Source organism: Lissotriton vulgaris, chromosome 8, assembly GCF_964263255.1.
Source record: "Lissotriton vulgaris chromosome 8, aLisVul1.2, whole genome shotgun sequence".
Classification (NCBI taxonomy): Eukaryota; Metazoa; Chordata; class Amphibia; order Caudata; family Salamandridae; genus Lissotriton; species Lissotriton vulgaris.
The window spans coordinates 1,534,558,017-1,534,584,107 of record NC_141696.1 but is presented as its reverse complement, the minus strand read 5'-3'; the positions used below and the strand labels follow the sequence as shown (position 1 = coordinate 1,534,584,107).

The following is a 26,091-nucleotide window of genomic DNA, read 5'->3' as shown; positions in this document are numbered from 1 at the left end:
ACTGGTAATACCATCTGCCCTCACGGCTTGCATGGTACAGCTGGCTCATGTGGGCCACCAGGGAATGGTGAAAACAAAATCCCGGCTAAGAACCAAGGTATGGTTTCCCCTCATGGACGATCTAGTGGAGGCTAGATCAACGAGGATGATACCGGATGTCTACTGCGGGGCCACCGACTGGTAATACCATCTGCCCTCACGGCTCGCATGGTACAGCTGGCTCATGTGGGCCACCAGGGAATGGTGAAAACAAAATCCCGGCTAAGAACCAAGGTATGGTTTCCCCTCATGGACGATCTAGTGGAGGCCACGGTGAGATCATGTGCAGCCTGCCAGGTCACAGGGGATGCCCCACGAGAAGCTCCCATAGTCGTTGAACCCCGGCCACAACATCCCTGGGAATGCATCAGCCTAGATTTTGGCAGCCTTCCGGATGTACGGCACACCATGGTGGCCATCAATGATCACTCCAAGTACCCAGAAGTGGAAATCCTAGCGACCACTAGTGAGGCGGAGGTCATCCCCAAACTGGAGAAAATCATAGCAACCCATGGTCTGATCAAAGAACTACGGACTGACAATGGCCCTCCCTTTCAAGGGCAGGAATTCGCCAACTACCTGAGCATCCTGGGGATACAACATCGCCGGATAACGCCCCGCTGGCCACAAGCAAATGGAGAAGCCGAACATTTCATGAGGACCCTCAACAAAGTCATCAGAATAGCTCATGAGAAAGGACAATCCGCGGAATTGGCAATATTCACATTCCTAAGGAGCTATCGGCAAACACCCCACATAACCACGGGAGTCGCCCCAGGACATGTTCTCATGAGGAGAGTGGTCGTGGACTCCATTCCTCATCACCCTCACTGGAAACTGGCGTCCTCAAATGAAGAACAGATCGAAGCCCGACGACGGAAATCATATGCCCAGACAAGCCAACGCCGGAGAGCCAAGGCTCCACAGATCACCCGTGGAAATCTGGTACTGCTAAAGAATCGCGTCACCAGTGGGAAGTTCAGACTCACATATGAAGCCCGACCCTGGAGGGTAGTCAACGTGAAAGGAACTCGAGTGATAGCGGCCCGCGGTCGAGAGGTGATCACTCACAACATATCTCACTTTAAAATCTTTCATCCGGAGACCGCGGCGGTCTCTCCCTCGGAGCCCCCAGCGAGCCCAGAGGTGATCAGCCTAGAGCCTCTGTCCCCGCCCGCAGCCTCAGACAATTCTGAGGAACAAGAGCCCCTCGACTCCACCAGAGAGGAAGACCATCATCCGAACACATCCGAGGACCATGGTATGGAACAGGGTGGAGGCAGTCCTGTGGCCAGTGAACATCAACAACCATCCCCGGCTGGGGCTGGTGCCACGCCGAACAGGGGCCCCAAGTTGCTACCACCTGAAAAAGAATCCAGAGCCATCTCGCCGCCTTCGAGACTACTTCACGTAAGACTGTTCCACTATTTTTGATTGTTCATTGACACACCCATTCCTAGACTGTATGCTGATACCACCCGGTGGCGTCCTGAACATTTCAATACAGAACTGTCCGACTGTTATGTTTTTGTTGTTTTCATTTTGTGGTTGGAAAGGAATGTTATGTTCTAGTTTATCTACGTCTGTGGCGCAACCGGCGCACAGCGTAGACCCACGTGACCCTGCCAATAAAAAGGGTCTACGAGCGTACGTACGCCAGTTGGCGACGACACGAATAGCCATCAAGCATACCCGAGTGTCCGTGTTGTTATTGCTAGGCCCAGGCCACGTGCCTAAGAGGTAGATTACCCAGGTTGCCCCCACAGTGTAGACTGGCCCCCTAATCCCCACGGTGGGTCCCCTCACACAACACAACAGCACCTAAACCCTCACCCCAGGACACAACACCACACTAAGGTCGCGATATATAAAACAGCACAAATAAATGGTAGGGACATAGTGTTGCAGCCAGAGCTTCCAGATTTGAACTCTGGGAGAACCAGGTTCGAGTCACGGCACTGGATCAATCTATCCGATTTCAACATCATCTTATTTCCCCGTGATTCGCGGCAAATCATTTGATTTCCCTGTGACTAAATGTAGTGCAGAGACTACGCAGGAGACTTCAGGTAAGTTGAAAGTACCGACTTTGATGGGAGCTAATAATGCTAAGTAAAATACTAAAGAAATGTGTAGTGTGTGTGACCAGTCCGATACCTCTAGGTCGAGTTCGCGCTACATCAAAACTGCAGGAAAAAAACACACAAAAGACGGTGATGAAAACCAAGTTTCCCTTTACACGTAAGAGGGGTGTGTTTATCTTTTGTCTGCGCATGCGCTGGAGGTAAGTATCTTTTCTCTACGCGTGCGCTCGAGAGAAGTATCTCCTCTGTGCGCAGCAGACCGTGCTGTGGCTGCGCATTTTACCTTGTCTGTTTCTGAGCGCATGCGCTGGCGATAGTACCACCTCTCTGCGCGTGCGCTGTAAATAAGTCTCTCCTCTTTGCGCATGCCCAGTTGCAGCCGAACGCCGTCTGTTTCTGGGCGTTGTTTACATTCAGGCGTTTTGGTGCTCGGGCTTGTTTCCTGTTATTCAGGGAGGAGCCATGTACTGAACTTTGACTTCTCCTCCGTACTGAGGTATTTATCGGGGGCCCGGGCAGCGGTGTTATTCACCCTCCACCCTCGGTCCGGCTTCAGTCCAGGCTGCGTTTTGACCTCTGAGTGTACGCGGGGGAGAAAGAGAGAAATGTACCACCAGGGATCGGAAAAAGTGAGTCGTGTGTATATGCTCCGCTTTTTGTCGGGATATAAAATATGTTGTTTTAAAATTCTATAATATTTCATACAATACCGTGATTGCCGGTGATGGCGGTGCCGTGACAGGACCCGCTCCTCCCGCCAAACCCCCGATTGCGACACTTCTGTTCACCCTGCCCGCAGTCCGCTGACCTCTACTGCTCCAGGTTTGCGCTCCTCTGCTCATTTTCTGCCTTCTGTTCATTTTAACTCTTACTGCTCGTTTCTGCACGTTATTTTTGCACATACCTGCTTGTTTCTGACCTTTATTTTGTCTCTTTCTGCCCGTTATCTTGCCATCTTTCTGACCCTTATTTTTCTTCTTTCTGCCTATTTTTGTTCGTTTCTTTTCTTTTTTTTCTTTTAAAAGTTTTATATAGCGCTAGCTCGACCTGTAAGTATCAGAGCGCATTCGTTCTTTCCTCCCGCCACCCAGTGGACCGTCCTCTCCAAGTACCTACTTAATGGAGGCCGCAGCGGGACCCCATTGAGTGGGTCTCCTGCCAGCTCCCCCTGCGACAGTCCTGCTGTTCAGCCTGCTTGCAGTCCGCCACCCTCTGCTGCCTTAGGTTTGCGTCTCCTCTGCTCGTTTTCTGCCTTTTCATTTTTCCTATTGCTATCTGTTATTTTTGCATCTTCCTGCTCGTTTTAGCGTGGTAAATTACCATTTATTTTGCCTCCTGTTAGTTTTTGACCTATTCTGCCTCTTTCTGATCTTTATTTTGCCTCTTTTTGCTTGTTACTGTCCTTTACTTTGGCACTTTCTGCATTTTATTTTTCCTCTTACTGTTAGTTTAACACCTTTTATTTTCTCTCTTTTTGCTTGTTTCTGACCAGGCTCTTCAATGGAGATTTGCATCCACAGCGTCCAGATACCCCTAGGGGTGACAGTGCTGTGCTATATAAATGCTGATTGATTGATTCTTGACAGAAACTTAGTGAGCCATGTGTGGTTTTCTTACATGTGAGGTGAATTACTTCCAACAATTGTGCACATAGGACGTAGCAAGATACAGATGGAGTTGTCACCTGACCAGCATTTTACCTGATTTGCATGTTAGCTCACCCAACACAAGGGCCAGAAATCTCCCAGATGTTTTCATAACTACACTTATTGCCTGCTGTTACACTTAGGGATTCTTATTAAACCTCCCAGTGACACTGTGCATGAGATGAAATATCCATTAAACAGGTTAACCACAATTCTAGCTTTTAGAAAGCACTGGGACTCGTGAGAAGAGTTATTCCACACACCTCATCTTTGTCCAGAGAAGACCCCCTAATGTTCTGCCAGGGGCCTGTTCAAAATGTTGCATAGAATGCTGGTTCAGAATGGGATGGCATTCAAGGCGTTAAGTAGGATGAAAACATGCATTTGCAATGCAATAGGTCTCGCATTAGGAAAGTTTGAGGTATTGGTATTGTAAATGACAATTTTTTTATTTATGTTTTGGTTTTGAAAATCGTGAAATTAATAGCTTTGTCATTTAAAATGCCAATAGTTTTAACTTTTGCAAACGTGACACCTATAGCATTTTAATGCAATATGTGTTGTATTTACATGACTTAGATGTATTAATATTACAAATAACAATGGCTTTTATTTTTTTTAAGAATTAATACTTAAATAAAAGTTATTGTAATTTATAATGGCAATAGCTTAAACTTTTGTAAATAACTTTTGGGAAGATTATGTTCAGTGTATTTTATTGTGTTGAAAATCCAAGAACAGAAGTGAAATATTAACATCTTTTCGTGACATTTGTAATAAAGCTTGAAACATTGAGAGAACATATTTGAACCAGTTGTTGTTGAATGGTTGCACAGATCAATGCTGTGGTGGCATTCAGTGATGTTGTGGTAGCGCATAGTGATGTTGTGGTGCCTTTGAGTGATGCGGTGGTGGTGCAATAGATAGAGTGAGTGTGATAGATAGATAGATAGATAGAGGGAGGGCGATAGATAGAGGGAGGGCGATAGATAGAGGGAGGGCGATAGATGGAGGGCGATAGAGGGAGGGCGATAGATAGATAGATAGATAGATGGAGGGCGATAGATAGATAAAGGGAGGGCGATAGATAGATAAAGTGAGGGCGATAGATAGATAGACATAGATAGTGAGGGCGATAGATAGACAGATAGAGTAAGGTAGATAGATAGAGCGAGGGCAATAGATAGAGAGAAGTGTGTGTAGAGAGAGGCGTGTGTAGAAATATAGTCACATCTCGAATCTGCTACTATTAGATTAATAAAAAAAAATGATATTTTTGTTGAACGATTACAATATTGTTTTGCTTAGACAACTCAGCGTTTGAAAAAGAGCATTGAATGTTGAATTAAAAAGTGTGTCAGCTGGCTACTTAAGTACCTGTTAGTTGCTTGATATGCACCAGTTTCAATATTTCAGAGTCTTTTCGTGGCTGTGTGCATCTTAGACTTAAAACGTCTTTGCCCACACTGATTGAACTTCACAGCAAAACGCGCCATTAATAGTACACTCCTGAACACGGGTTGTTTCTCAATACATTCACGACCCTTAGGGCAACCCATGTCATCGGGTAAGTAAGTCCCTCTTTCCATTTCACATTATTTACTTCATCTTGCAGTCACTCCAGTTTGTTTACGATTTACAGATGTTCTGTTTCTGTAGAATTTTCATGCTACGCATGACTCTTCCACAGAGCATGAACTGAACGGAACCTCTAGATGTCTAGATGATGTCAGGTCATGAGTGGGTGTTCATCAAAGGCCCCCATTAAGCAAGGCGTGTTTCATGAAGGGATGCAGATTGCATGCTCATGCTATTATTGGCCTCTCTGAGCGATGTTCGATTGTGTGACGCAGCGCGAGTCTGGTGCACGTGTTGTTAGTCTTTGTGTGTGTGCAAGGGCATAGTGAAGGGGTGACACAGATAAGAGTCTGCAAAAGGTCCGATTGACCAGACCGTGCTGAAGAAAAGGGAGCTGATGTGTAAAATATGCAGTGGCGCATTTCAGCAAAATATGGATGCAACAGAAGGAGAGAATGCATGGAAAGAAGGAAGAACTGGAGTGAATGTTTAACTCCTAATCTGCCTCGGACTTCCACAGAACTGTAAAATTCAGTACAACCGAAACATCTTCTATTCTTGTTATTCACAACGTTGTGACTGGTGCTACTCATTCTATGATACTGACAGTAAGCATTGGTAAAGTCAATAGATCTGGCTTGTTTTAGGTGCATGCCATTGTTGTTCGATATATCTGAAGCAATTAAAGAAAACTCCGGTACTAAATCATGATCATGGGGCGCTCTGTCTCAAGAACAGGATTTTGGCTCAAATTTTTAAAGATTTTTGGAAAGTAATTCTCGATATGCTTTTTTTCGACATGCCCCCTTTGGACACCCAGCCCCCACCGTTTTGATCCCACTTAAAGCACTGAGAATGGGGGGAGAGCAGAGATCACTTAAAATTCAAAAAATACGTCTGTGGAAGAAGCCTTTACTTGTACATTTCTGGCTGGGCTCTATGTTGAGCAAGGTGCATGCAGCTGGGGGGGCAGCACTGGCAGTGATTGCACACTGGCATCACCATGTCTCTGTGAGGCATTATATTACGGTTGGTAACTTTAGAAAATAAGTTAAAACTTACCAGGCCCATTTTTGTTGCAAATGATAGGTGTTCAACAACATCCCTCCTGGACGAAAGCGAATTAAATAAAAATGTAACGTGAACGCTGTGTGTGTCAAAAAGAAAAAAGGTCGAGACTATTTTAGTGTATCCTATTCTGTTAGATATAAAAAAAATTCTGTGGAAAAAAAAGCAGCCTGAAAGTCTGCTATAATGTGAAACATCAACATGTTTCAATGCTGGGAAAGAAAACCAGGACGAGCTAATTGAGTGAGAATCAGGCTTGTTGTAAAGATCCTAATCTTTCCATTTGCAGCATCTGTGAGATGCAGAGCTTTAAGTTGAGGAAAAAAAGCTAGGGCGGGGGAGAAGGGGAGTGAGCGAGTGGGAGGGAAGCGCTGGTGAAGCGTCGCACTTCAAGAGCCTGGTGGGGGGTCGGGGGAGCCAGCGAGTGGGAGGGAGGAAAGGAGCATATGGGGTGTGAGTGAGGGGGATCAGAAGCCTTTGATGGTGGTGTGACAGGCCAAGCACGTGCCTGGGGAAGCTTCATGGTCCAGTAAACAACATGCATTGTAGGAAATCCGGCTGGAATTCGCTTGGTCAGAGAGTTGGTTTTAACCACATTACTCTTGTCTTATTTATCCCTTCGGGATAGAATAGGCTGAGACCTAAAAATGATGACCTGGTATAGTGGAAGTAATTACTGACTTAATACATTTGGAAAAAAAACGAGTTCTACTCCTAGGAAAGGCCAGGCTTCCCTGGTGCACCCTGAAAGTACTGCAATAATTCATGAATGCCCACAAGGATCTGAGGTGTTTTAGCAAATTGGATCCCAAAAGTTTCAAAAAATTCTCAGGGGAAGTGTATTCTCCCTTAAATCCTTTCCAAGAAATCTGTAAAATTGTTTTGCTTGCTGGAATGTGGGGAAGGATCACGTCAAACCACTTTCTCATATGATGGGTATAAGGTCAGCTCGCACCCTATTTCTGGGAATGCTTTTCCTGACCACTGCTGGGGAGCAGGACAGGCTTTAGGGCGGTGCGACTGGTGCAGCTGCTCCTAAAGTTGATTTTGGTCGGGCGCTGTGTTTACATATTTTTTGGTTTAAAAGCCTATGAACGTCCTTGCGCATTTTTTTTAACAAACTTTATTGATCACCACATAGTGGCTCCGAGTTATATCATAACATTGTGGTATTCTGTATTTCCACTCTGTTACATAAGTTATCTATTCACATTTCCGAGTGTATGCGTACATAAGCAGGAAGGCATGAATAACATCATTATTTTCATGATAACATGGAGATACAAGGTGCAAATATCACTGATTCAATAATCAACATCATTCCAAACAATCCCATTTGTAAAATAACCCCACGCCCCTTCCTGGCCTGTCGGTTCCATGTGCATCTCGCGTTTAACTTTTTTGTGCATAAGGTAGTTTTCAAGCAACAATAAAAATACCAAGATAACTCTGGTGATTAATGTTCTTACTAGTGGGAGTTCAGAAGTCTGTCTGTTAACCATTTGGCTCATCGTAAAGTAGCACGGTGGGATAATGTGCCTGCTTCAAAGAACGGGTACCATGCAGACCACATAACTGAGTGACTGTGAGTGCACTATGATACTGCAAAAAAAAAAAGAAGTACATCAGAGAGAGGCTATGGAGAGATGAGGCGCACTGTTGGAGAGTGGTAATGAGGGAATTCATGAAGAAGGAGGATATGAAGGAGGAGAACGCCAAGAAAGACTCTTACTACTCGCCACCAGCGCTCGAGCCCGCCCTGCCTGTGAGTCTTAGCACGCACCAAAGTTCGGGTCTAGTTGTGCCCCTGGAGCACGTTTCAAAGTGCAATACTTGAAGCCGGGCGATTATACCAAATACGACAATCTTCATAGAACTATGGCCGTAGCAAAACTGTAATGCATGCTAACGGTGGAGTTACAGATCTACCTCGACACGCAATTTTAAGGAGCAATGATCATCAGCCGTTTTGCTTACCTCCTTATGAACCTGATCGTAGGTCCGCCCAAAGGGAGGGAGTCTATGAGGTTGAGCGCACACCCATGGAAAGAGGTGGGATCTCGGGGAGAAGGGAAGTCGCACAAGTTGGTTGTTTCGTAAAGCAGCGACCACTGCGTTCCACCCTTACCCTGCGTTCTGTGCGGGAACCCTCTTCTGGTACGCTGACGTTGCGTGTTGGCGTCACTGTTTTTATTTCTGTGGCGGGACGCTCAGGGTTGTAATGGCGGGAGTATGCGGCCGAGGTGCACTTATTGTGCTGGAAGGCTTGGACCGTGCTGGCAAGAGCACCCAATGCCGCCGGCTGATAGAGGCGCTGGTTTCTGCGGGAGGGAGCGCTGAGTTGGTGCGATTTCCAGGTGAGGAGGAGCCTCCCGCCAATATTGCTGCTCCCCAAATAGACAGAACACTTAATGGGTTAAAGGAGTCAACAAGCAGACCAAGCGCGAAAGTGAAACTCTGCGCTGTTATTTCTGTGGCCGGACGCTCAGGGTTGTAGTGGCGGGAGTATGCGGCCGAGGTGCACTTATTGTGCTGGAAGGCGTGGACGTGCTGGCAAGAGCACCCAATGCCGCCGGCTGGTAGAGGCGCTGGTTTCTGTGGGAGGGAGCGCTGAGTTGGTGCGATTTCCAGGTGAGGAGGAGCCTCCCGCCAATATTGCTGCTCCCCAAATAGACAGAACACTTAATGGGTTAAAGGAGTCAACAAACAGACCGAGCGTGAAAGTGAAACTCTACGCTGGCTTGCCAGCGAAAGCTGGACAGGCGATGTGCGTGTGGCTGGACGTGCGCATTCACAGACCAGAATCGCAGCGCGTGCCCCGGTCTGTCTCCCCTGAGAGGCATCTCGGTGACAATAGGTCTCGAGAGCGAGACCTAAAAAGGAGTGTGGCCTAAGAAGTGCAACTAGGAATCCTTTTCAAAAGGCATGGCCTAACGGCCGACCCCCGGAGCGCCACGAGTCCTATCGGCCAATCTCACTCCTAAACATAGAGGCCAAAATACTTGCTAAAGCACTCGCGAATCGTCTTCTTCCCTATATATCAGAGTTGGTCCATCCAGATCAGGCCGGATTCATGCCCCGCAGGGCGACGAGACACAATATTAGGCGAGCCCATGTGGCTGTGGAAGCGATGAGTAAGATCGGGAGCCAAGCGGCGCTACTGCTAGCTGATATCGACAGGGCCTTCGATTCCCTGAGCTGGAACTACTTATTTGCCCTCCTTCCGCGCCTTAACTTGGGGCCCCACTTTCTGTCTTATGTTAAGCTTCTCTATACCGATCTGACGGCCTCCGTGAGGGTGGCGGGGGAGGTGTCGGCCGCCTTCCCGGTAGGACGTGGCACCCGACAGGGGTGCCCCCTCTCGCCTTATTTGTTTGCTCTGGCAATGGAGCCGCTGGCGGCGTGGGTCCGGATTGATGCACAGCTGACTGGGTTTGAGTGGCAGGCGGGACCGTCGGACAGAATTGCGCTTTATGCTGATGATGTCCTGTTCTTCCTTACCAACGTGAATCGCTCTGGGCCGCGGGTCCTGGACATCATGAGAATCTTTGGCGAGGTCTCCGGGCTCTGCTTGAAACCGCAGAAATCCACTTTGTGGACTTTGGGTAGCCACTTTGAAGTTGGGTCGTGGGCCTCGAATTTGCAGCGAGCCGTCGGGGGCCTCAAATATTTGGGAGTGTTCCTGACGACTGTGCCGACCATAGCTTGGGAGCGCAACATGGTTCCTGTGTGGGACAAAGTGCAACAGGAAATGAAATGCTGGTCCCGCATGCCTCTTAATATTTATGGCAGGTCAGCCATCTTCAAGATGGTGGCCCTTCGCAGAATGTTATACCAACTACAGAACCATCCGTTCCCGATTCCGCCGCAGTGGTTCCGGCTGGTCAACTCGGCTCTTGGTCGCTTTTTGTGGGCCGGTGGCGCGGCTTTCTATCCAGATATTGCGGGGGGTTAGCGACTTCGGATATTCTGTCGTATTACCAGGCTTCGCATCTGGTGGTCCTGAATGACTGGTGGTACTGTGACGGGGGGACCCGGCGTATGCCCTGGAGCGCTTCCTGATGGAGCCTGATCCCCTTCACACGGTCTTATACTCACCCCAGCTGCGAAAGAGGCTGCCTAGTGCAACGCAAGTGGTGTTCCAGATATGGCGGCAGGCGCTGCGCCGCATGGGATGGTGGGGTAAGTTGACTGGGGAGACCCCGCTCTGGCGTAACGGGCAACTGCCGGCTCTGATGTCCCTCTCAGGATTCAAGAGTTGGGACTTGATAGGAATTTCCACCCTGGGCCAGGTCGTTAGAGGCACCACGCTGAAGTCCTTTCAGGATCTTAGTGCAGAATTTGATATGCCCCGCACCCAGTTTTTTCGCTACCTACAGTTTAGACATGCTTTGGCTCCTGCGCTGGAGGGCTTGACCACGCTGCCCGACTTCAGCCCGATAGAAGCGAAAGTCTTTATGGGGGATTTGGAGGAGCGTAAAATTTCCAAAATATATCAGACTTTAGTGACACACTGCTCATCGGACCTACAGCCTCTAAGAGAGCGATGGGAGCGAGACGTGGGAAAACTGGAGGAGGAGGACTGGCGGGAGGCTCTGGAGTCCCCCAGGGGTGCAGCAATAGCAATCCGTCTACGGCTCATACAATTCAAGTACTTGCACCGTACATACTACACCAGAGAGAGGTGTGGAAGGCAGGGTTGATTGAGTCCCCGGAGTGCTTGCGATGCGGTCATGAGATGGGTACCCTGTTACATACAGTGTGGCAATGTGGTGGCCTGGCGCGGTTCTGGAAGGGTGTATGGGATTGTTTGTCAGAGGTGCTGGGGTGGGAGCTCCCTCGCACGGCGAAATTAGGCCTGCTCCATGTGCTTGAAGGGGTAGGTGGGAATGTGTACAAGCGGCACTTGTTATTATTGGGACTCACGCTGGCCAAACGGGATGTGGCTCAGGCCTGGAAGGAACCTGGGGCTCCTAGGGTGGTCGGGTGGAAAAAAGGCCTGGACTTCTGCATGGGACTGGAGAGGCCGGTGTTCGAGGCCAGGGGCTGTCCCACAAAACACTATAAGATATGGAAGAGGTGGGCGGACTACAGGGGATTGTGGCTCGAGCCCCCGCCGCCGCCACGGAGCGAGGAGGAGCAGATGTAGGGGGCATATTGAGGCTTGATTCTTTTTATGTTGGATTGTTTGCTCTTCATGGCAGTGTTGGTAGACGGAGAGTTGCAGGACTGGGGGCGGGGGTGGCCGGGTGCTTAGGGGGGGGAAGGGACGGGCACTGTTTCATTAAATGTATCGCATACCATGACCCATGATTGTCGTCGCAGTCCCTCCGGGGTTCGGAGCGCTGTGGATGTTTATCTCTGCGATTCAATAAAACCAGTTTTGAAAAAAAGGCATGTCCTAAAGTGTCGCAAAAAACTTGGTTTTTGATTTCAAAGTATTTTATAAAATTTTTATAAGCAAAGACATTTGCATTTCTGTTACAGGGTTAGCCAATCGCGGTTTGTACAATAGCGTTTTGAGGTACTTTGGCATTTGTATTTAGCTAACCCCACATGGCATAGTTTGCTGAGAACAAGAAAAAGGGTGAAAGAAAAGAAAGGAGGGAGGGAAAGGGGTGAAGGAAGAGCAAGAAGACAGGCTCTGTGGTTATAAGTCTTTTGAAGTTCAGTCAGACACAATGTTCATTCCAAATTATTTTCTTATTATGATTTTCAAAAAGTTCATTGCGATTCCATATCACTTTAGATGTGGTACAAGTATTTCTTAAGCATCAGTAAATACATCCACAATTTTTCTCACATACATCCCTATGCATTTCGGGCTCGTACAGCCCTTCGTCAGGGGAGTGGTCTGTAAATCAAAAAATGAACTATATTCAGAGAGGATTTCTCCTATGTATAACAAAGATCAAACGTCAAAATTCCAATGACATCTCCACAATTCTCAAACATGCACAGTGTATCAATAATAACGATTTGAAGCCATATCAATGTTTTTAGAGATTGTAACATGCCAGAAAAACGTGACCTAAATTTCATGCAATCTAAGGAAGAAAACGAAAGAATAAAAAAACACCAGATGAAACGTTGCAACGATGTGCAGTGCGAGGTGCTTAATTAAAGTGATCACACCAGTGTCTAACTGAGAGTATCGACGTGAAATCAAACCGCGTTCTCAACAGTACATAGCCGTTAATACCCAAATGCGTGGTCTGCAGTGTGCTCGTGAACGTTCAAAGAACTATTGTATGCATAAATGAAATAAGGGCGCCGCCCGGAGTCGGTACTTACTGAGATTGTGTTTAGAGTGCTCTGGAGTCAAAGGATTCAGTTCGCGTAAGCGCTAGTGACCGGCTAGTGCTCAGGTTTAAAGTAGCGCGGTCAATGCCTGAGGGAAGCATAGATAACGGACTAAAAACAGTCCGAAGTGCGATGGTCATTGCAGAGTGGGGAAACCGGGTGAAAAACGGAGGCCATATTGGAAGGGTGAATACTATAAGAACTAGTGATTGTGAAACTATAAGAAATCAGTAAACTAAGTACATAAAGGGACGTGCTGTGAACTGTTAGATAACAGTGAAAAACATAAATAAGGATACATTTCCAAAAATGTTAGGAGTGGCGAAAATGTGAAGAAATGAACGTGCATGCCAGTACTATCATGGACTAATGAATTATATATGAAAACAAACATTCATGGTTCATCAAATCTGATACAATCAGAGTCAAAGGTAACAAAGGAATTCCATGCGGTCATTTAGCCCTGTGGGCTGCATCCTGCTCAGGTAACGTATCCAAAAGTTCTCCCTCTGTAATAGTTTATTTTTGGGATTCATGCCTTCCTGATTCACGACTTTCTCCAAAATCATGAATTGTAGCTGGGCTACATTATGTCTACGTTCAAGAAAATGTGTAGCCACCGATGATTTGGTGTTAGCTGTTCTTATGTTACTTTTGTGTTCCAGGATTCTGGTTCTTATTCTCCTCTCTGTATGTCCAACATAGCATAAGCCATATGGGCATTTCAATAGGTAAATTACATTGGACGTATTGCATGTCGCATTAACTTTGAGTTTAATTTTGTAACCTTTCATGGGATGGTGTAACACATTGCCCTTGATCACATTGTTACAATTGCTGCAATTGTAACAGGGTTGCAGTCCATTGTATCTCAAAATTGAGCTTATCGGTTTAGGTTTGGTTAAGAGTTCTTTAATGTTTGGACCACGGGTGTAAGCAAAAATGGGTTTTTCTTCAAATAGTCCTCTGAAGTCGGATTCCTTGCTCAATAGTGGCCAATGCCTCAGGATGATGTTTCGGTATTTATTACTCATGGTAGAGTATTTGGAAACCACTGTCATGCGTTTTTGTGCAGTTTTAGGTTTAGATTTGATTTCTAATTTAATTTCTAATTTAAAATACTTCTAGAGCGCAGCGTACACCTTGCGGTTTCTTGGCGCTGGGGGGATCAGCAACTGAGGGGGAAAAAGACCAGGGAGAGGTGAAGGGGAATTTGAAGGAATTTAAGTGGGGAAGGCCTGGCTGAAAAGGAACGTTTTCAGATCTCTGCGAAAGGGGAGATACTGAGTGGCAGAGCGGAGGTGGTCAGGAAGTGAGTTCCAGAAGGTTGGAGCCAGGGTGGAGAAATTGGCCCCGCCCCACTTTTTGTGAGTGAAGCGAGGGATCTGGAGAAGGGACTTGGAGGAAGACCGAAGTTCTCTTGCAGGTACATAAGGCTTGATTAGTGAGGAGATGAAGGCGGGGGCAGTGCCCTGGCGGGCCTGGAAGACCATACAGCCGATCTTGAAAAGGGCCCATTCCTTTATAGGGAGCCAGTGAAGCTCCCTGAGAAGAGGGGTGGAGTGGTGATAGCGAGGGAGGCCGTACACCAGCCGGGCTGCTTGGTTCTGGACGGTCTGGAGTCTACGCAAACTGTACGCGGGGATACCGTGGTAAAGAGCGTTTGCGTAGTCCAGTTTCGATATCACAAGTGCGGCCATGATGATCTTGAGTGCCTGGGGGGAAAAGAAGCGGGAGACAGTGCGGATAGTGCGGAGAGAGAGGAAGCAGGAGGACACCACGGAACTGATTTGTGAGTGGAGGGTGAGTTGGCTGTTTATTTTGACACCAAGTGTTTTGACCGTGGTGGAGGGGGTCGGTGCAGAGCCAAGAGAGGGGGGCCAGAAGAGAGAGTTCCAGGGACTGGATGAACCACCAGTGAGAACCAGCTCGGTTTTATCCGGGTTCAGCTTAAGGTGGTTGTGGTTCATCCAGTCCCTGATGAATGTCATAGTTGACTGGAAATTAGAGACCGAGAGAGGAGAAGGGGACAGATCAAAGATGAGCTGGAGGTCATCCGCGTAATTATAGACGGTGACCTCCAGCTGCTGTAGTGCAAAGATGAGAGGAAAGATATAAAGGTTGAAAAGTAAGGGGGAGAGAGAGGATCCCTGGGGAACACCACAGGTGACAGGGAGGGGAGAGGCCGTGAAGTCGCCTAGTCGGACCGCCTGAGTACGTTCCCTCAGAAAGGAGGAGAGCCAGATCAAAGCTGATCCCCTGATGCCAGCCGCCTTGACACGGGTAAGTAAGATGGTGTGGTCCACCGTGTCAAAGGCGGCGGAGAGATCAAGGAGGACCAGTGCCTGGTGTTTGTTTTCATCCATACCCTTTCTGAGTTTGTCCAAGACTGAGACCACGACTGATTCGGTCGAATGCCTGGGACGGAACCCGGCTTGGCGGGATGCCAGTCCCCCATTTGCCTCAACATGGGCGCTGAGCACCGCGGTAACGTGGCGTTCCATCACCTTGCCCAGAAAGGGTAGCAGGGAGATGGGGCGATAGTTGGCCGAGATAGAAGGGTCAGCGCCAGGTTTTTTCAGGATGGGCACTATGGTAGCTGCCTTGAGCGCAGAGGGCACTACCCCCTGTGCCAAGGAGCTGTTGAGGAAGGCAATGGGGGGGGGTCAGGGCAGCTGGAGTAGATTTGCTGCAGGACTCGTGCTGGGCAGACGTCCGCGGGAGACCCCGACTTCACTTTAGGGAGTATCTCCAGAAAAGAGTCCTGAGTGAGGGGGGGGATGGAGGTAAGAGGGTGGGGGAGGGGAGGGGGGGAGGGATCGATGAAGGCAGAAGAGGGTAGAGGGATATTGAGCTTGATGGTCGCTATTTTATCTAAGAAATAAGTGTTGAGCTGGTCGCAGAGAGGCTGGGAGGGAGGGATATTGGGCGAAGTTCGGTCAGAGAATGCCAGGTCATTCACTATGTCGAAGATTTCCCTGGGTTTATTTTCAGCAGAAGTAATTTTAGACGAGAAGTAGGTGGTCTTAGCGGCCAGGATTGCTGTTTTGTATTTGTCCAGTGCTGATATGAAGTGGGTTTTTGATAAGGGATTGTAATTTTTCCTCCATTGCCTCTCTGCCCGTCGGGCGCTTAGTTTGAGCTCTTTTAGGTGGTCATTGAACCATCTATTAGAGTCCTTTGGTCGGCGGATGGAGATACGGCGTAGGGGCGCCATAGAGTCGCAGCCTTCAGCCAGCCAGGTGTTAATGGCCTTGGCTTGAGAGGTAGATGGTAAGCCAACAAGAGTAGGGATAGAGTCGCGGAGCATTGAGGTCAAGGAGGGGTAATCCAGTCTATTCCAGTTCCGTGCCCAGGTGTTTTTGGCATGCGGAGTTTTAGGCATCACGTTACGGGGAATAGAGAAGGAAATGAGGGCATGGTCGGACCATGGGCACGGCGAGACGGTGGCCGAGGCCACGGGGAGGTTAAGGGACCAGACCTGGTCCAGTGTGTGCCCATGGGAATGAGTGGGGACGGATATGTGCGACACAAAATTAAGGGACAAAAGGCAATCTGTAAATTCTTTTGAGGCTGAGCACTCGTGTGGGTCGGAGGGCCAGTAGTTAAAGTCCCCTAGCACCAAGACCGAGGCGTAGTTAACCACCAAGTTAGCCAGCAGGTCTTGAAAGGCCGGCAGGAATGCGGGCGAGGGCTGGGGAGGCCGGTACATTAATAGGCAGGTGATGGGGGGGGAAAATGAAAGAGAGCGGACTACCAGGAAGTCAGCAGGGGGAATGGGGGGGAGGGAAGTGATTGGAAGTTCAACTGCGACCGAGCGATCAGGGCGACCCCACCGCCTACCTTGCCTGCCGGCCGGTCGGCTCGCAGGGCCACATAGGAGGGGGGTAGGGTGGCCAGGAGAACGGGGAGGGAAGTATCGCAGTACCAAGTTTCGGTCAGGAGCAGTAGGTCAGGTTTCTCAGAGTCGAGTAAGACGAACAGCTCATGGTGGTGCTTGACCGCTGACCTGGTGTTGAGTAGCAAGACAGACAATGCCGGCGAGCGGGGAGGAGGTCGAGGGGAAGGGGGCAGGGTGACGGGGGAGCGTGTGGCGGGGGATGAGGGGCTGTGGGGGAAGAGGAGGCAAGGCCTAGAGAGGAGATCAGTCTGCGGGTGGGATCCGGAAGTGGCCATTGACCTTGAAGAGCAATTAGATCCTTGGAAGAGTAGGATGTAGTTTTGGCATGGAGTCGTGCCCCTAGCCCCGTCCGGCCGCGGACGGGCGCAGACGGGCTTGCCTTAGGCGCGCCTTCGGCGCGCAGACGTCGCGCCCGCTGCGCTCGTCCGCTGCGCTTCCTGCCAAGGCACATGCTTTATAGCAGTGGGTCAGGAGGTTGGAGGGGGTGTGGCCAGCCGAGGGGGCGTGTCTCGCCTCGCCCTCGGGAATGGCGGCTGAAAGGGGGGAATCGTTGCAGCGAGTAGCGCTGTTTCTGGGAGGCCAGGAGATGCTGGTAGGTAAGATGAAGTTTAAAACACAAGATTATACACAAAGATTTTAAAAATGATCGTCGTTTGCCCCTGCTCCCGGCTTTCCGCCTCAGGAGCCAATCAATAGATGCGACGCCTGCCACCAGCGCGCTCTATTTGTAGGTATGGCGGGGGGGCGTGGCCAGCCGAGGGGGCATGTCTCGCCTCGCCCTCGGGAATGGCGGCTGAAAGGGGGGAATCGTTGCAGCGAGTAGCGCTGTTTCTGGGAGGCCAGGAGATGCTGGTAGGTAAGATGAAGTTTAAAACACAAGATTATACACAAAGATTTTAAAAATGATCGTCGTTTGCCCCTGCTCCCGGCTTTCCGCCTCAGGAGCCAATCAATAGATGCGACGCCTGCCACCAGCGCGCTCTATTTGTAGGTATGGCGGGGGGCGTGGCCAGCCGAGGGGGCGTGTCTCGCCTCGCCCTCGGGAATGGCGGCTGAAAGGGGGGAATCGTTGCAGCGAGTAGCGCTGTTTCTGGGAGGCCAGGAGATGCTGGTAGGTAAGATGAAGTTTAAAACACAAGATTATACACAAAGATTTTAAAAATGATCGTCGTTTGCCCCTGCTCCCGGCTTTCCGCCTCAGGAGCCAATCAATAGAGTAGGTCTTCTCTTTTCATCAGTTCACACCTGGGCCTGGCATTGTTGACAATCACATCTGGGTATCCTCGATCTTTAAATCTTTGACACATGATATCCATTTGTTGATCATCATTGTCATCGGAGACAATACGTTTGATTCTCATCAGTTGAGACAAAGAAAGATTGTTCCTGAGATTTTGCCTGTGAAAACTCGTGTAATGAAGAGTGCTATTACGATCCGTTTCTTTCCTGTAAACTGTGGTGTGAAATTTCAGATCCTCCATGGTTACCAATACATCTAGGTAGTTCACTCTCTTACGATCATGGGTCCATGTAAATTGTATTCGATCGTTGATGGTATTCAGATTTTCCAAGAAGTGTAACAATTTCGTTTCTGATCCAGACCATAGCAAAAAAATATCATCAATGTAACGAATATATAATTTGCCAGATTGTGCATATTCAGGTAGATTCAAGATGTTATTTTGTTCAAAGTAGTGCATGAACAGATTTGCGTAGACAGGGGCAGCACAATTGCCCATCGAAGTTCCGTTAAGTTGAAGGTAGCATGTGTCTCTCCAGGTGAAATAACTTTGTTATAAGGTGAACCCTAAAAGTTCCATCAAAAATGGTTGCAGTGTGGGATTGATGTCTGAATTCAAAATGGCGTTTTCTATAGCTTCAATCCCCAGATTGTGTGGAATGGCCGTGTATAACGCCTTCACGTCGACAGTGCAAAGCCAGTATTCTTCACTGTTTGATAATTGTAGGTTCTCAAGTTTGTTTAAAAATTGGGTTGTATCTCGGATATATGTAGGTGTTCTCGTCACTAAAGGTTGAAGATGTTTATCCAGCAGTTTTCCGACTGGTTCGTGGATACTGCCCCTGGTGGAGACAATAGGCCTGAATGGAGGTTTTTTAAAATCTTTATGTACCTTCGGAAGCATGTACAGTGAAGGAGTTCTAGGATGTTCCTGGGTCAAATATCGTTTAGTTCTCTCTGTGATGATATTGTCTTCCAAAGCTTTAGACAGTATGGTTTCTAATGTCTGTTTGAATTCTTCCGTTGGATTTCTGTCTAGTGGTGCGTATGTGGTGAGATCCGTAACATGAAGATGTACTTGTTGGTGGTAAAATTCACTGTACATTATGACAAGACCGCCACCTTTGTCTGCATTTTGACAAATTAAGTCTGTATTTTCCGCCAGCTTTTTCAATATGGCTCTTTCTTTGATGGTCAAATTACTATGTTTCAATTTGATTTGAAACTGTAGGGTTGTTATATCCTGCTTCACCAAGTTCTCAAAGGTGTCAATTACTTTGTGGCTGATGGGAGCCATAAAGGTACTATGTGGACGTAAGTCCAACAAGGTGCTGTCGGGTTGAGGTTCAACTGTAATGATATTCTCAAAATAATGGCGGAGTCTAATGTTCCTCATCAATTTGAAGAAGCTTACTTCTAACTCCAAAGTATTGGAGTTAGTGGTAGGTACAAATGATTGTCCTTTTTGAAGAGTCTTTATTTCCAGTTTGGTTAATGTTTGTGAGGAGATGTTAATCACTAAGTTGTTGAATTCTATAATTTTCTCTTGCCTTTCTTCTTTTCTGGTTCTTTTGTTTTTTTGACTTTTTTTTTCCCCTCCGGGTTTTTCCTGTGCTCCTCGGCTTCCTTCTAAAAAAGGGACCGCAGGTTCAATGGTGATGGTATCATCCGGTGTGGTCGTGGGTCTTGGAGGTTGTTTACTTGATTGTGCATCACTGTCAGATGAAGAAGTTTCTGTGGCTGAATAGGGATTATAAGCTTTGGGTTGGCGTCGGCGGGCATACACCTCTGCCCAGGTGTACACCTCGCCGAGCTTATAATCTATTGTATCCCTTTTGTATTTACGTATTTTTCTTTCTTGAATGTCTTGAGTATATTTATCCAGTTGAACATTCAGATCCTCCAACATTTTAGAGAAGTCAGTTGTTTCCATCATTTCCGATAGATCCTTTTTAGTGTTATTGATCTCTTCATTCAATTCCTCTAGTGTTTTAGATAGCTCCTCTACAATCAACAAAATAAGATCGAGCGAACATTTGTTGAGGATCGCAAACCACCGTTCAACAAAGCGGGTATTGTTTTTGCATAGTAGTGGTTTTAGTGGGACTCGTAGGCCCCTGGGAATACGTTGAGCACGGTGGTACCTCACCAGGGTGCTCGCATGGAGTCTTTGGTTAGTTTCTTTTTTAAGAAGATATAGTGATTGTTTGATATTGTTTTCTTTGCTCTTTTTGTTAGAGAAAGGAGTCGTATCTTCTCTGATAAGTTCGTAAATCTTTGTGGCTTCATCAGTTGTGAAAGCAAAAGTCTCAGCTTTTGAGTCTGTTAGGTTCGTTATGTTATCGAAATTCATTTTGTTCAACGTGCAGTGTCTTCGAGTCAGAGATAGTAATACACTTAAATGGATAAGGCACGCACCGTTTTAAGTATACCAAGGTTGAATCAGTGAAAAGTTGTCGCGTGCAAACCAGGGCTTCGCTGTCTGAACAAAGCAGCGTTAGGATGAATACAAAGTAGCAAGTTCCCAATGGGAGTTGTCCCCCAGTGCACCGCTTTAAGTAGTACCCGTAGGTATAATGAAGTTGTCAGACACAATGTTCATTCCAAATTATTTTCTTATTATGATTTTCAAAAAGTTCATTGCGATTCCATATCACTTTAGATGTGGTACAAGTATTTCTTAAGCATCAGTAAATACATCCACAATTTTTCTCCCATACATCCCTATGCATTTCGGGCTCGTACAGCCCTTCGTCAGGGGAGTGGTCTGTAAATCAAAAAATGAACTATATTCATAGAGGATTTCTCCTATGTATAACAAAGATCAAACGTCAAAATTCCAATGAAATCTCCACAATTCTCAAACATGCACTGTGTATCAATAATAACGATTTGAAGCCATATCAATGTTTTAGAGATTGTAACATGCCAGAAAAACGTGACCTAAATTTCATGCAATCTAAGGAAGAAAACGAAAGAATAAACAAGCACTGGCATTGCCAATAGGTCTCGCAGTAGGAAAGTTGGAGCTATTACAATTGCAAATAACAATGCCTTTTATTTTTGTTTTCATTTAAAAAACATAAAGGGGTTTGTCATTCACAAAACCAATAGCTCCAACTTTCCTACTGCGAGACCTATTGTGCACTGCACAGTGTGGGTGAAAGTGGCACTGAGTGTGTGTGAGTGGCTTTGAGTGAGTGGCGTTGCGTGTGTGAGTGACGTTGCGTGTGTGAGTGGCGCTGCGTGTGTGAGTGGCGCTGCGTGTGTGAGTGGCGTTGCGTGTGTGAGTGGCGTTGCGTGTGTGAGTGGCGTTGCGTGTGTGAGTGGCGTTGCATGTGTGAGTGGCGTTGCATGTGTGAGTGGCGTTGCATGTGTGAGTGGCGTTGCATGTGTGAGTGGTATTGCGTTGGTGAGTGGCGTTGCGTGGGTAAGTTGCGTTGCGTGTGTGAGTGGCATTGCATGGGTGAGTGTGGAGTTGCGTGTGTGAGAGTGGGCTTGCGTGGGTGCGAGTGGCGTTGTGTGTCTGAAAGTGGTGCTGTGTGGGTAAAAGTGGCACTGGTGGATGGAGAAAGCACTGTTTTAATTTCTTAAGTTCGCCTTTAGTGTTCTTAATGTACAGAAAGGGCTAGTGGGAAACGCCTGAGCAGAACATGCCAATACATCTTTCAACTTTCATTTTTTGCTGCTATTTTACATTCTTCAAATGTAGAATCTCTCGTTCGCTCTCTCTCTTGTCCATGAAGGCAACTTGTATTTTTCTGCCGAATTAAGTATCTGCACTGGTACAGAACGCCCCAAAATTGATTACCAGTGGTGAATTCGTCTTGTACATTCGAAACCCACTCCAGGATTAGTACTTTGCATACTATTTATTTAGTGCACTATAATTTGCAATTAAAAGGCATGCATATAATGACCTGTTTTTCTTTAAGTGTATCTGATGTTGTGATGTTTTTGAAGGTCTCATAAGATCACAGGAGCAACTTCTTTTCTTTTAAAATATATATTTGTGGCTATATTTTTTTTGCAGATACCAAATGTGTTTCACTATCAAATTTGCAAAATGTACTAACATCCCCTCCCCCTCTATTAACTAAAATTGGTGTACAGTCCCCAGCGTTTTATAATTTGGAATCCATGTTTACAGGTTTGCAATCCAGTGTCGGTCATTTGTTATTTTCCGGCCTAGGGCAGCGTTTATGCTAATTTAGAATCCAGTGCCTGGAATTTGTGAATTTGAGAGCCTGTTCAAAACAATTGCTAATTTGGAACAGAGGGGCATATATTTCCGAATTTGGGATCCAGTGCCAGATTTTTATGCAGTGCCTGGAATTTGCTTATTTGAGACCCAGTGTCAGTTGTTTCAAAATTTGGAATCGAGTGTTTTCAGATGTGGAATTCAATGATGGGACCTAGAGAAAGTCTTGGCCTGCAAACGTCGGGGCTCGATGGAAGGGCAACTGTCGGCAGTCACCCCAGGGGCCGTGGTGCTCGTTCACCTCCTTATGAACTACTTGCTCTGTGGCTTGCAGCTTGGGCTTCTTTTACTAGCCCGTGCTGGTTGTAGCATGCCGGGTTGAACTGTTGGACACGAGGCGTGCACACTACGTACAAAATGCAAATGTCGAATTCCTCTTTGTTCTACTCCACTCATAAGCGAAGCAGAAAGTGTGCCATAACACTTTTGGGGCACCCCTTTGGGCGTCTTACAACAACCCAAAACCCTTTCCTCACATTCCTCTCTATGAACCCACGCTCTATATGCAACACTTGACGAACTGATTGGCGTCCTGCGGATGACGCCCGAAAGTGCTTCTAAGCTGTGTTAGGGGTTTGAGGCGCTATGCAAACGCAACAACAATACGTTGTCTGCTTGAGGTTAAGTGAGAATGCCACCTGATTGGACGCTGCCGTAGCACTAGTTGGAACAGGCGTTGTGACGTCCTGATTCGGTTTCAGCACACCTAAAATAATGACGCCAAGACATTAAAGTTGTCACTTTACTCTTAAGAGTAGTAATGGTACGCGTCATCCTAATTCGGCCCCTTCCCTGGCCTTCGGGACACTAATGTGGTGAAACGGGGATGTATCTCTGGTACAGCTGGCAGCTTTGAGGTGTTTGCTGCGCAAATACCGTTTAATGAGGGCCAAAGGGCAATGCGCAGTGTTGAAACTTTCTTTTTACAGCGCTTTCTTAGTAAATAACCAGGGCTGTGGCAGTTCTAAAGGCCCTGTGCTTGTTGCAAAAGAGGGAAACATTGATTTTGTGGAAAAGAATGCAATGTTGTGAAATGTTCGGTTCGTACTTGGCTGTAGTTAGACAAGAGAGGAATTTTCCGGAGGCGAGAACGTTAATATTCTAAAAATAACGCTCCAAACGAGTCGGCTATGACTCACCCTGTTTTCTTATGCACTCATTGCACCCTGTTAGCTTTATTGCAGCATGTGGCTGGTGAGGTCAGGTATGCGGTGCAGGATGGAGCATAAAAACAAAAGTGAAAATGTTTGTTTGGAGGGGGGAGGGGTTGTAAGTAGCTGAGACGTTTGCAGCGTTGCATATGCATATAGTATAAGGTGCCGGACTGCAGAATATGCCTCTTCCGCCTTTTCCTTGTTCATCAGTGTCGCACCATATACTTAAAACAAGCAATACAATAAGCCGACTGCTATGGAAGTGGTAAAGTCTGATAGGGGAGGGAAAGCTCCTGGTATCAAGACAGAGGCGAGGAGTGTGGCAAATGGCCGGATGGGGGCGGGAGAGCCTGGTGGGGGGGGCGGGAATGCGAGGGGAGGAGAATGGAGGGGGAGGCAAGACAGAGGCAAGGAGTGTGGCAAATGGCCGGAGGCCGGAGGGAAGCCGGATGGGGGCAGGAGAGCCTGGTGGGGTGATGATTTCGTGTGGTGATGATCTATCTTGTCCTAACGGCTAGTGGTTCTATATAGGCGAGAGGGCGAGGTGTAGCGAGGTTGACCCTGGTTCGGAATGACGGCTAGTTATTTCTTTTATTGTATGCGTCCGCAGCAAGGCTGACTTCAGCATTTTACAGCCATCGCGCGAGATGTAAATGCAGCGCTTACCTTACCGATGTCTTTCATGTATTCATCGAAATGGAGAAGTGTGGCAGGCAGATGCGCGGAGGGAAGCCGGATGGGGGCGGGAGAGCCTGGGGCGGGGGCGTGAATGCACGAGGGGAGGCAGGCAGATTAGGAGGGAAGCCTGATGGGGGCGGGAGAGCCTGGTGGGGGGGCGTGCCTGTGGGAGGGTGATTGATGACTTTGATGTGGGGAGGGAGGAGAGCCTTTTGCGAGCCTGCAGGAGAAATGCTGCTGATGCGCGTGCATGTTTAATCACGTGGTTCACGTGAACTGCATGAAAACCGCGGGGCTGAAAGCCCTTAGTTTGACGATGTTTTCGCCACTTGAATTCTCCCTCCGCTCGATGCGCTTGCGCACATCGATAGGTCGCGAGACCTAAAAAGCACAAGATGAAACGTTGCAACGATGTGCAGTGCGAGGTGCTTAATTAAAGTGATCAACACCAGTGTCTAACTGAGAGTATCGACGTGAAATCAACCGCGTTCTCAACAGTACATAGCCGTTAATACCCAAATGCGTGGTCTGCAGTGTGCTCGTGGACGTTCAAAGAACTATTGTATGCATAAATGAAATAAGGGCGCCACCCGGAGTCGGTACTTACTGAGATTGTGTTTAGAGTGCGCTGGAGTCAAAGGATTCAGTTCGAGTAAGCGCTAGTGACCGGCTGGTGCTCAGGTTTAAAGTAGCGCGGTCAATGCCTGAGGGAAGCATAGATAACAACCTGCAAGACCCACGACCACACCGGATGATACCATCACCATTGAACCTGCGGTCCCTTTTTTAGAAGGAAGCCGAGGAGCACAGGAAGAACCCGGAGGGGAAAAAACAGTCAAAAAAACAAAAGAACCAGAAAAGAAGAAAGGCAAGAGGAAATGATAGAATTCAACAACTTAGTGATTAACATCTCCTCACAAACATTAACCAAACTGGAAATAAAGACTACCTACCACTAACTCCAATACTTTGGAGTTAGAAGTAAGCTTCTTCAAATTGATGAGGAACATTCGACTCCGCCATTATTTTGAGAATATCATTACAGTTGAACCTCAACCCGACAGCACCTTGTTGGACTTACGTCCACATAGTACCTTTATGGCTCCCATCAGCCACAAACTAATTGACACCTTTGAGAACTTGGTGAAGCAGGATATAATAACCCTACAGTTTCAAACCAAATTGGAACATAGTAATTTGACCATCAAAGAAAGAGCCATATTGAAAAAGCTGGCGGAAAATACAGACTTAATTTGTCAAAATGCAGACAAAGGTGGCATAATGGACAGTGAATTTTACCACCAACAAGTACATCTTCATGTTACGGATCTCACCACATACGCACCACTAGACAGAAATCCAACGGAAGAATTCAAACAGACATTAGAAACCATACTGTCTAAAGCTTTGGAAGACAATATCATCACAGAGAGAACCAAACGATATTTGACCCAGGAACATCCTAGAACTCCTTCACTGTACATGCTTCCGAAGGTACATAAAGATTTTAAAAAACCTCCATTCAGGCCTATTGTCTCCACCAGGGGCAGTATCCACGAACCAGTCGGAAAACTGCTGGATAAACATCTTCAACCTTTAGTGACGAGAACACCTACATATATCCGAGATACAACCCAATTTTTAAACAAACTTGAGAACCTACAATTATCAAACAGTGAAGAATACTGGCTTTGCACTCCATTCCACACAATCTGGGGATTGAAGCTATAGAAAACGCCATTTTGAATTCAGACATCAATCCCACACTGCAACCATTTTTGATGGAACTTTTAGGGTTCACCTTATATCAAAGTTATTTCACCTGGAGAGACACATGCTACCTTCAACTTAACGGAACTTCGATGGGCAATTGTGCTGACCCTGTCTACGCAAATCTGTTCATGCACTACTTTGAACAAAATAACATCTTGAATCTACCTGAATATGCATAATCTGGCAAATTATATATTCGTTACATTGACGATATTTTTTTGCTATGGTCTGGATCAGAAACGAAATTGTTACGCTTCTTGGAAAATCTGAATACCATCAACGATCGAATACAATTTACATGGACCTATGATCGTAAGAGAGTGAACTACCTAGATGTATTGGTAACCATGGAGGATCTGAAATTTC

General features: G+C 47.2%; 1 protein-coding gene across 1 annotated transcript in view; it reads left to right on the top strand.

The window, feature by feature from the left end:
* Positions 1–2,534: 2,534 nt before the first annotated feature.
* The window catches only part of LOC147700301 (uncharacterized), a 91,332-nt gene continuing 67,775 nt past the window's right edge, over positions 2,535–26,091 (top strand). The window contains exon 1 of the mRNA XM_086935664.1: positions 2,535–2,752. Within this exon, the coding sequence (XP_086791790.1) occupies positions 2,729–2,752 (24 nt within the window). The 5' untranslated portion in view covers positions 2,535–2,728. The remainder of the gene's footprint in view (positions 2,753–26,091) is intronic.